At 42.6% G+C, this 9,964-nt stretch overlaps 1 protein-coding gene across 1 annotated transcript in view; it reads right to left on the bottom strand.

Moving 5' to 3' along the window:
* The window catches only part of cygb2 (cytoglobin 2), a 39,985-nt gene extending 30,140 nt beyond the window's left edge, over window positions 1-9,845 (bottom strand). Inside the window, exon 1 of the mRNA XM_005736259.2 lies at window positions 9,511-9,845. Coding sequence (XP_005736316.1) covers window positions 9,511-9,704 — 194 coding nt within the window. The 5' untranslated portion in view covers window positions 9,705-9,845. The remainder of the gene's footprint in view (window positions 1-9,510) is intronic.
* Between the last annotated feature and the right edge of the window lie 119 nt (window positions 9,846-9,964).

The raw sequence follows: 9,964 nt of genomic DNA, 5'->3' as shown, positions 1-9,964 counted from the left end.
ATTGCTTCATCATTTGCAGTTGTGTTTTCATTGTGGTTACCCATCCTCTGGGCTCCTGTCGTTCCTGAAATCTTCTGATTTGCCCATTGTTTATATATTTTGTTACATACTGGTTACATTAAACACCTCTATTTGGGGCAGGAACTCATCCCTGCTCTGGAGTGGGCGCTCCACCCTTTTCCAGCTGAGGACCAGGGCCTCAGATTTGGAGGTGCTGATTCTCATTCCCACCACTTCACATTTGGCTGCGAACCATTCCAGTCCGAGCTGGAGGCCATCACCTGATGAAGCCAACAGAACTACATCATCTGCAAAAGCAGCAATGACATTCTGAGACAATCCAAGTGGAAGCCTTCCACCACCTGGCTACACCTAGAAATTCTGTCCATTAAATGAATGATGAATGACTGATGACAATTATGAACAGTATCATGACAAAGGGCAGCCATTACCCACCAGAAACAAGTCTGACTTAATTGCCAGCAATGCAGACCAAGGATGAAGAGCTGGTCCAGTGCTCCATGACCAGGACAAAAACTGCATTGTTCTGAGGTTCAACTAACAGACGGACTCTCTTTTCCAGTACCCTGGTATAGACTTTCCCAAGGAGGCTGAAGAGTGTGATCCCCCTATAGTTGGAACACACCCTCTGGTCCCCCTTTCTTAAAGATGGGAACCACCACTTTGATCTGCCAATCCAAAGGTACCACCCCTGATCTCCATGCAACGTTGTAGAGGCATGTCAACCAAGACAGCCCTACAACATCTAGAGCCTTCAGGAACTCAGAGCGAACCTCATCCACCCCAGGGGCCCTGCCACCAAGGAGTTGTTTAACTGCCTCAGTGACCTCACCCCCGCAGATAGACGAGTTGATTAAGGAGGTCCTCGAAGTACTCCTTCCACCTTCGGCAATGGAGGTGCTGAACATGGTCCATTCTGACTTAATGTCCCTAGTCTCCCTCAGAATGCCATTGAAGCTCTGTCAGAGGTGTGAGTTGAAGATCTTGTGAACTAGGGCCTCTGCCAGGCGTTCCCAGCACACCCTCACAATATGTTTAGATGCACCAGGTCTGTCCAGCATCCTCCCCTGCCACCTGATCCAACTCACTACCAGGTGATCAGTTGACAGCTCAGCCCCTCTCTTCGCCCAAGTGTCCAGAATATATGGCCGCAGGTCTGATGACACAATTACAAAATCGATCATTGACCTACAGCCTAGGGTGTCCTGGCATCACGTACACTTATTGAAACCCCTATGTTCAAACATGGTGTTCATTATGGACAAACTGTGGTTTGCACAGAAGTCCAGTAACAAAACACAGCTCGGGTTCACATCCAGGAGGCCGTTCCTCCCAATCACATACATCCAGGTCTCACTGCCGTTGCCCACATCTGTTGAGTGTTGAAGTCTCCCAGTAGGACAACATGAGTCCCCAGGTGGTGCACCCTCAAGCAGCCCGCCCAGGGACTCCAAGAAGGCCAGGTACTCTGAACCGTCATTTGGTGCATAAGCACAGACGACAGTCAGGACTCGTTCCCCAACCCGAAGGCGCAGAGAACAAACCCTCTCATCCACCAGGAGAAACCACAACTTACAGGCAATAAGCTGAGGTATACTAGGATACCCACCCCAGCACGCCGCCTCTATTAATGTTATTTACGAATAAGTAGCTATTATCTATCACCTACTCTAACATAATGTTTGTGTAATCAAAGTGAACATCTGTAATGCTACCCTTATGTGATTTTTACTGCACTACGAACTTTAAGTAATTTTAAAAGAACAAAGAAAACAAATTAAATATATACAAAACACAATACTATTCCCTTAAAAGTAAATAATGCTCAAAGCGAGCTGCTTTGGCAGAGGTGTGCTTCTGGTGTGCTTTTTGTTGATTTTTCTTTTTATTATTTACACAAATAATGTTTATATCTAAACAAAAGTTATTTCCAGACTGTGACTAAAAGTTATTTCTCAAATCCAGGAGATCAAATTACAAAGAGGTAATTTCACAGTGCAAAAAAGGTTTTAAAAAGCAAAAGAGGGGTTTTAGAAGGTTTATGGCTTTATTGCTGGTCTTTTTGTTTTCCAAAAGAAAGAATATTAATATTTTAAAGTGTGAATGATTTTGGGTGTCATGGTTATTTCTTTTTGCTTTTTTTCAGGGGGGAGGGTAGATGACTTTTAATTATAGAAATTAAGGTCAGATATATACAAGAACTACTTGTAAGCCTGTTGAGTCAGATACACGGTCTGTGGACTTTATACTTTTTACTGCTTGCATAGTCTGCGTAATGTGTAAATAAATAAACTAAACCAAGAAAATGATAGCATGGCTGAGCTTTTTCCTTTTCTCTTCATTAGTTATTGTAGTTAAAAACTACAACCACTTCCTAAAATACAGCAGAGCAATCACCTGCAAATTTAGTATACATACAAAAAAATTTGTGCAGTTAATCAAATGATACCATCTTCTTCTTAAGAATGAAAATGTCATTGATTCCTCCCATCAGCACCATACCTACAACAATGCTATGCGAGTCAACGCACTCGGAGTCTAATTGTATTCACAAAGCTGCCATATGCACTGCTCTGACAATGCCTGGGGCGCTCTCACTTTTTGGTGCAATTGCATTTGTACGCACTGGTGAGATCAGCTGAGGCTTTTGTCGCTGTCTGTTCACTCAATGCAGCCGGGCAGATGGATTGACATGAAAACATTAACTCTGTGTTCTCGTGGCAGAAGTTGTGCACTGCTCACAACAAGTTTGACCCAAGCCGCAGACTGCATGCCAGCTATTGACGATTTCACTCTTTTCTGTCAGGGGAGTTTGAAACTTGAAAGTGTCTCTCATCTTATGGACTGCTAATAAGCCCACTCCCTTGGAAGAAGAAAGGAGCTCCTAGTGTTAAACTAAACTCAAAGAAAAAGGACCTGAGCGATGCATCGGACAGATCTACTAGTCACTGAAGCTTCATCAGCAATAGTCTCAGTGGAAGAGTGGATATCAAGACGCAAAGAACAATGAGAAACAAGGAGAAAAAGGTCAGGAGCAAGGTACAACACTAAGAGTTTGCAGCAATCTGTGAAAAACTGTGGAGGCTCTGTCGGGGCTGGGGAGCTTGTTAAAATGGATCCAATCATGAACCCCGTAAGTGCCATCCAATTTTTATCCACCATGTAATACCATCTGGAAAGCATCGACTGACAATGGCTTCATTTTTCAACATGACACTACCAATGCAGTAAATGCATACCTGGATAGAAAAAGACGGACAATAGAGCACCATCAGTCATGGACGACTTCAACATTATTGAAGCAGTGTCGGATCATCTTGACAGAGAACGGAACAAAAGGACATCCAACATGCAAAGAAGAGCTTTGAATGTCCTTCATGAAGCCTGGAGAACTGTTACTGAAGACTACTTAAAGAAATTACAATAAAACTGAATAAGAGTTTAGGCTGTGTTGTCAAATACAGATGGTCATACCAAAATGACTTTGAAGCTCATTAAAACTGTACAAACTCTGGTTTTGTCTCTTATACTGTATTTCTATGGATGTTTGTACAGTAAATTTAACTCACTTCACATGTTCCTGTTAAAGTATAAAGAAAGGTAGCTCAAGAGTTTGACACTGTATATCTGTGCAGGTCTGCTTTTTGTTTCTTCTCTCAGGTTGTTTTCACTTCTTGATTACTTTCATCTGTGTCTTGCTCTCCTGTGTCTCATCATTAACTATAGAGTTTATCCACTCCTGTCTCCTGTCTCTATTTCTTTGTGGGTGTTAGCTTGTCATGTTACATTACTTATGTAATGTGTTTATGCTGTGTTTTTTTCCTGTGGATATTTTTGGACAATATGTGGCTATTTTTGATTCTACTTCAGTCTGATTAATTAGACTGAATCTGTATCCTGCATTCGGGGTCCTCTCTACTCATTACTGTAAGTTTACATGTTAATTAGTCCTCAGGTCATTCTGTAGGTTTGTGTGGATGTGAGAGTGAAAATTTCATCTCTATGGAAGAAAAATAGAAAAATATTTGCACAAAATAATTTTTGATAAAAACTATTTTTACATGCTTCCCAAGTTGAGTATATTCTGATCCTGTTTATATGGCAGTAAATTAACACTTTATGTGGGCTCTGCTGTTTCTAAGCTACAAGAAACGCTAAATTGTCAGTATATTTTAAAAAAAAAAAAAAAAGAATTCGTGGACAGGTGATGTGCCTGGCAGCTTTGACTTAACGGATTAAATGGTCATCATGGTTTAGCTGAGATTTCAAAGGAATACCCATGTCACCTTTTAGAGGGGGAAAAAAGTAATAAGAAATGAAAGGAGCGACGTCAAGGAGAAGAGCTCTGCAGAAGCACAGAACGAGGCATTCAAGCGCCAAAGCCTGTTGCTGTCATCCACAGATAAGAGCACACGAAACACACACACACACACACACACACAAGATGCTCTCTGCCCCATCTGCTCCCCCTCGGGGGATTATCGTCACCTCCAACCGAAAATCAGTTTGTCGCAGTCACATCAGTCTCCTTGGCTACGACTCGCTGTCCATTTTAACAAGCCCTTAAGGTCTCAGTGACACTGAGACAGTTTAGCTGAGGATTTAAATAAATTAAGCCTATCTTCTCTTCTTTGATATATATATATATTTTATTTTATTTTTTTTAAATGGAAAAAGGAGAAGCGCCGTTAGATCCTGTTGGTCTGCAGCTCTGTAGAGTGAAGCATTACAGAAGATTGTTCGATCCTGGAAAAATGTTTAATTTTCACATGACTTAAAAAGACAGCAGCAGTGAAAGAGAGAAATGTGAAATAAAATATAAACAAGGTGAGAACAGGTCAAATTTAAGGTGCCCTTTTCACAGTTTTCACTTTACTTGTGAGAAGATGTGGTGTATGGAGCCGTCTCAGCATCTTAATGAGTGAGGAACTTGATGTTCCCTCCTTTCCTGCACTTGTCACAGTTCAGTTATTGTTGAGAGGCTGAGGGATTTGGTGCAGAACATGGTGTGGGTGTGCCTGTTGTGGTGAAAAAAATCTGTTTGTGCCGTCACTTTGGGATCTGCCTTCCTTCTGGGGAAAACCAAGTTCTTATAGCATAGCTCATTACATCTGGAGAGCAGACTGCAGGCTCATAGTTAGAGTTAAGCGTCTGGGAAAGATGAATACATGTGTGCTTCTGTTACTGTCTAATACAAAAAACAACATGAAAGCATTAACACAAAGTATTAATTCAGTACTTTGTGTTAACTGAGACACAATAGGGATTAAACAGAAGTTTTTGTGCATCATATCAAAGAGACCTGAAAAAAACTGCATATCAGAGCGATACGTGGTGCGATACGTGGTGCGATACGTGGTGCGATGTCTGGTGCGTCACCACGTGCACTGCAGGCTGAACAATGCTTCAAGCTAAATATTGAAGAGATGCTACAACAGGCTGCTGCCGATCATCGAAATGATGACATCCGTATCTGGTACCATACAGACGCGAGCCTATTTAGTCCGTTGTGATGGCAGGCCAACACAGTGATGGCAAGGTTTACCCCTTCTGGTCTGCTTCCAAGTTTGTTGTGCCTGGAAAAATTCCAGAAGGATTTATCCAGGAGTCATACTACTCACAAGTCTGAGAATGAAGCAGCAGCTCTGGATACACTGTCTTTGCACTTATATGAATTTGAGTGTAATCCCATTCTTAATACGTAGGGTTTAATACGATTTTAACCCATCTTTGGCAGCTATAACAGCTTCACCTGTTCTGGGAAGGTTTTCTACAAGGTTTAGGAGTGCGTTTATGGGAATTTGGCTCATTTGTGAGGTCAGACAGTGATGTTGGAGAACATCACAACAACAAGAAGGTCTGGCTCACGGTCTACTTCATTTCAGAGTTGTGCTAACCCAGATTTGTCCATCGGATTGGCAGATGGAAAAGTGTTATTCATCACTCCTGAGAGTGTAGTGGTGATGTGCTTTACATTGATGTATCCGACGCTTTGCACCTCACTTCGTGATGTAAGGCTGGGATGCAGCTGCTCGGACATGGAAACTATGAAGTTCTCTACACACTTTTCTTAAGCTATTCTGAAGGCATCATGACTGACCTCACTCTGTGATTTTTACGTGGCCTACCACTTCATGGATGAGTTGCTGTCATTCCCAATCATTTCCACTTGGTTATAATGGCACTAACAGTTGACTATGGAATCTTTAGTACCAAGGAGATATTCCGACTGGACTTGTTGCACAGGTGGCATCCTATCACAAGCCCACACTGGAGTTCACTGAGCTCCTGAGAGTGACCCATTCCTTCAAAAATGTTTGTAGAAGCAGTCTGCATGCTTAGTTGCTTGATCTTATACACCTGTGGCCATGGGAGTGATTGATACATCTTAATTCAATGATTTGGATCGGTGAATGAATACTCCTTGAAATGTAGAACATCTCAGAATAGAATATCTATTTCTGAGTCTGAAGCTGTTGAGGAAAAGGTTTTCAGCCACATTCATCTGCAACCTTATTGTTTCGGCTTCCCAGACATGCCATGAGGGAGGGAACCTACAGTGATGGTAATTCGAAGGGTTTGCTTTCCAGCTCAGCTCTCTTCAGTACAACGTTTGGAAAAAATGCCCGCACTAGTTCACTGGTCCCATCAACAGGCTCTCAAAATACTCGATCACCCTTGCTTCACGCTAACCCACAAAGAGCAGTGCACCATTGTACTTGAGTGTTAGCCACCTAACACTGAGGGTTACATTCCAGGGACGCCAATGGAGCCAAAACAGAGTGAATCTCATCCCTACCCGTCCTTTTTCACTGCAGAGCTTTTTGTGTACTTCAGCAACGTCTGTCAGGAGATGGGGTGAGGCCACCCCTATGTCTTCAAACTGCCTTCGAGACTGAGGACGTGCTCATCCGGTTCAGGAGCACCTCAAAGAGCTCTTTCCACAATATTCCAGTAAGGCTCAGCAGTTCTCGTCTCTGACCAAAAGCTGGCCTGAGGCTGAGCCAAGTCTGCTTTTCTTATTTCCTGCTCCTGATTCACCAGACAGTTTGCTAGGAGCCATCTGAAAGTCCTTCTCACTGAACTCTTCCCAAGCTTGAGATTTTGGTTCTGCCACAGCAGATGCGACAGCCCTTCTGACCTTTTTTTGGTACCCAACGGCCCTTTAATAGTTATCTATTCCAGCTGACCATTAGGTGTTGATCAGCTGACAGCTCTGTTATCCCTACTGCGTCTTGTCTCCTTAATGGCAAATAATTGTCCTTGAACTTTCTATCATTATTATTGTTATTATTATTTTATATTATTGTTCTGTTTATTTTTATCCTCCTGCTGCTAAACTAATTTCCCCTTGTGGGACAATAAAGAAATTGAATTGAATTGAAATTGAATTGTTCCTCTCTTCAAGAGTGAAGAGTGTCTTGGCAAATACATCAACAACACAGATCAGTGACCTTTCGGTTAAGGTTATCCTGGATCAAGTAAATTAATGCGTGACATTAATTTGTGTCTTTTCTTTTCCAGTCGACACTGTTCAGATTTCTCCAGTCTCTGGATGGGACACCCCCCAGGATCCCACCCAGAGACTGCAACAAGCACGGGTATTCTGAACTGCTGTTTGGTGGATAAGCACAGACGTGATCCTCAAGTTTGGCCAGAAGCTTGTTAGTGTTGGCTTCATGTTTCTGGTCCAAAAGGTACATCCAGCCTTTATACACAGTCAGTATTCAAACCCGTGAGAAGAGCAAAGAAAAAATTGATTAAAACTTCACATTATTAATGGAAAGCTTTTTGGTGGAAATATTTTTAGCTTATGTAATATCCTGCTGCTTGCAGTAATCGGATGATTTAGGATTGTTTCCAGCATCTCAAGATAAAAAATGTTGGTAATTCTTAAAATCTGCACCCACCTAAACAGCCAGTACTGTAACTTCTGGTTTGCTGAGACCAGAATTATTGACCTTTATACATTATATATGCATGAATGATGTTAAATCTCTGTTTGATATTTCCTTATTTAGGTGAATTTTATGGTGCAAACAAAGCGATTAAAGATTTGTCCAGATGTTTCCACCTTTTGAAAAATATCTTTACTTACTTACTGTGTGTTTTTCATTGTGATTACAAAATAAAAGAATGACAAGAGCAGAAAACAAATGAGATCTTAGCAAGAGCATCTAAATTGTACCATGTGTTCTTTCTTTTTCTTTTCTTTTTTTTTTGGTCATGTCTCAGATGATTTGACAGTTAATTGGAAGAACAACAATCAGACAAACTTGCTAGCCTGCTGTGCACCCCGCTTTAGTCTCTGATCAGCTAACCTAGCGGAGCAGAGCATCTCAGGGCTTTACTCGTTTCTCTGTAAATCTGAGCCATGTTGAAGAAGACTGAAGTGGCGAACAGCTGGATTATACAAACAACGGGGAGAGGAGGGCTCATTAAACCGCAAGTCATTTGTACTTGTGGTTTTGGTTATTTAAGATGATCCAACTTTCTGCCTTTCACTGCTGCCTGCATGTGTGATTAAATTAAGGTCTAATGTCTCGTCACATTGCACCATGTTGTGATTTCAATTAAAAGTCCTCCTATTAAAGGTAAAAAATGTCCTGATCACTGTTAAACTGCAGATCATCAAATACAGCAGCAGTTGGGCTATAACAAAACAATTTATGATGCTATTTTGTGAAATGTCATATTTAATTTCTCATCACTTTAAAATGAGGCTCCGAGGCGAGGGTGTCTCATTTGGTTAAACGTCTGTTGTCTCGACTCCTCTCTCCTCGTGTCCCTCCCTCACCTCCTGGTCACCTCAATTCCTCCTGACATGTCTGGTGGGAGGGGCTAAGAAAGGGGAGGAGAGGAGCTGAGGATATGTGGTGTGGGAGAACTGAGAAAGGAAAGCCACTTTCAGGGCTGTGAGAGTGAAATCAAAATATTTAATACATCTGATAAAGCATAATCACGGTTAGTTAGCTAAAACTAAACTATAACTCAGTGTGGGAAATTGTTTTAACTGAAACATAAGCTTGTTTTTTTTGTTTTTTTTTAATTGAAATAATATCGTGCATAAAAAAATATACAGGAAAACATTTTTCGTTTGTCAGGCTGGTGTTGTTATGAGTTCCAGGGATGATTAGGGTTTTTCCAGTTTTCATTATTTTTGCACTGTAGTTTTGCATTGTGTATTCGTGATATTTGATTTTGTTGTTGCTTTCTGTTATTTCTTAGTGTTTACCTGTCTTGGTCTTTCCTTTAACTGATTCAAGTTCGTGTTAGGGTATTTCATGGCTTCAATTCGGTGCAGCAAAAATGTTTTCTATCAGTGGTCAGCAGCAGAGCGGGATGTTGCTCAGGGGAGCAGGAAGGTTTGCATGTTCGAGCTCAAGCAGCAGGAACACTGAGCAGTGTTACATCAAAAGACACGAATCAACCTTCGGATCTTTAAGCGTGGAGACTTTCTAAGTTTACTCGCGCTGACGGAAAACCCACCTTATGAGAACAGACACCCCCACATCCTCACAGTTCTTGTAGACGTGCCCCCACGTGTCCTGGACGATCTCCCTCTCGGTGTCGGACAGCGGCTCCGCGCGCTCCGGACGGTCCTCGCACTCCACCTTTCCTCTCTGCACTCCCAGCAGCTGCGGAGGTGGCGAGGGTGGCGGCGGAGACTCCCGGCGCGACATCCTCCTGCGGCGCAGCAGCCCGGAGGCTCCCAGCAGCGCCCGGGGGAGGTAGGGAGCAAGGGAGGGGGGGAGGGAGACGGAGAGCTGAGACCCCACGGCGGGAGCTTGGAGGAGAGACGGGATGAGAAGAGAAGTAGAGAAGAAGAGGAGGAGAGCGGGAGGAGAGAGGAGGCAGACGACACTCAGAGCCAAGAAAAGGAAAGGGAAAATGAAGCTCCGCTGCCACCCACCGAGCTCTCTCACTCCAAACTCTCACTCGC

This window comes from Pundamilia nyererei, unplaced genomic scaffold, assembly GCF_000239375.1.
Source record: "Pundamilia nyererei isolate P.nyererei 1_Seehausen unplaced genomic scaffold, PunNye1.0 scaffold00068, whole genome shotgun sequence".
Classification (NCBI taxonomy): Eukaryota; Metazoa; Chordata; class Actinopteri; order Cichliformes; family Cichlidae; genus Pundamilia; species Pundamilia nyererei.
This window is presented reverse-complemented; position numbering and strand designations above follow the sequence as displayed.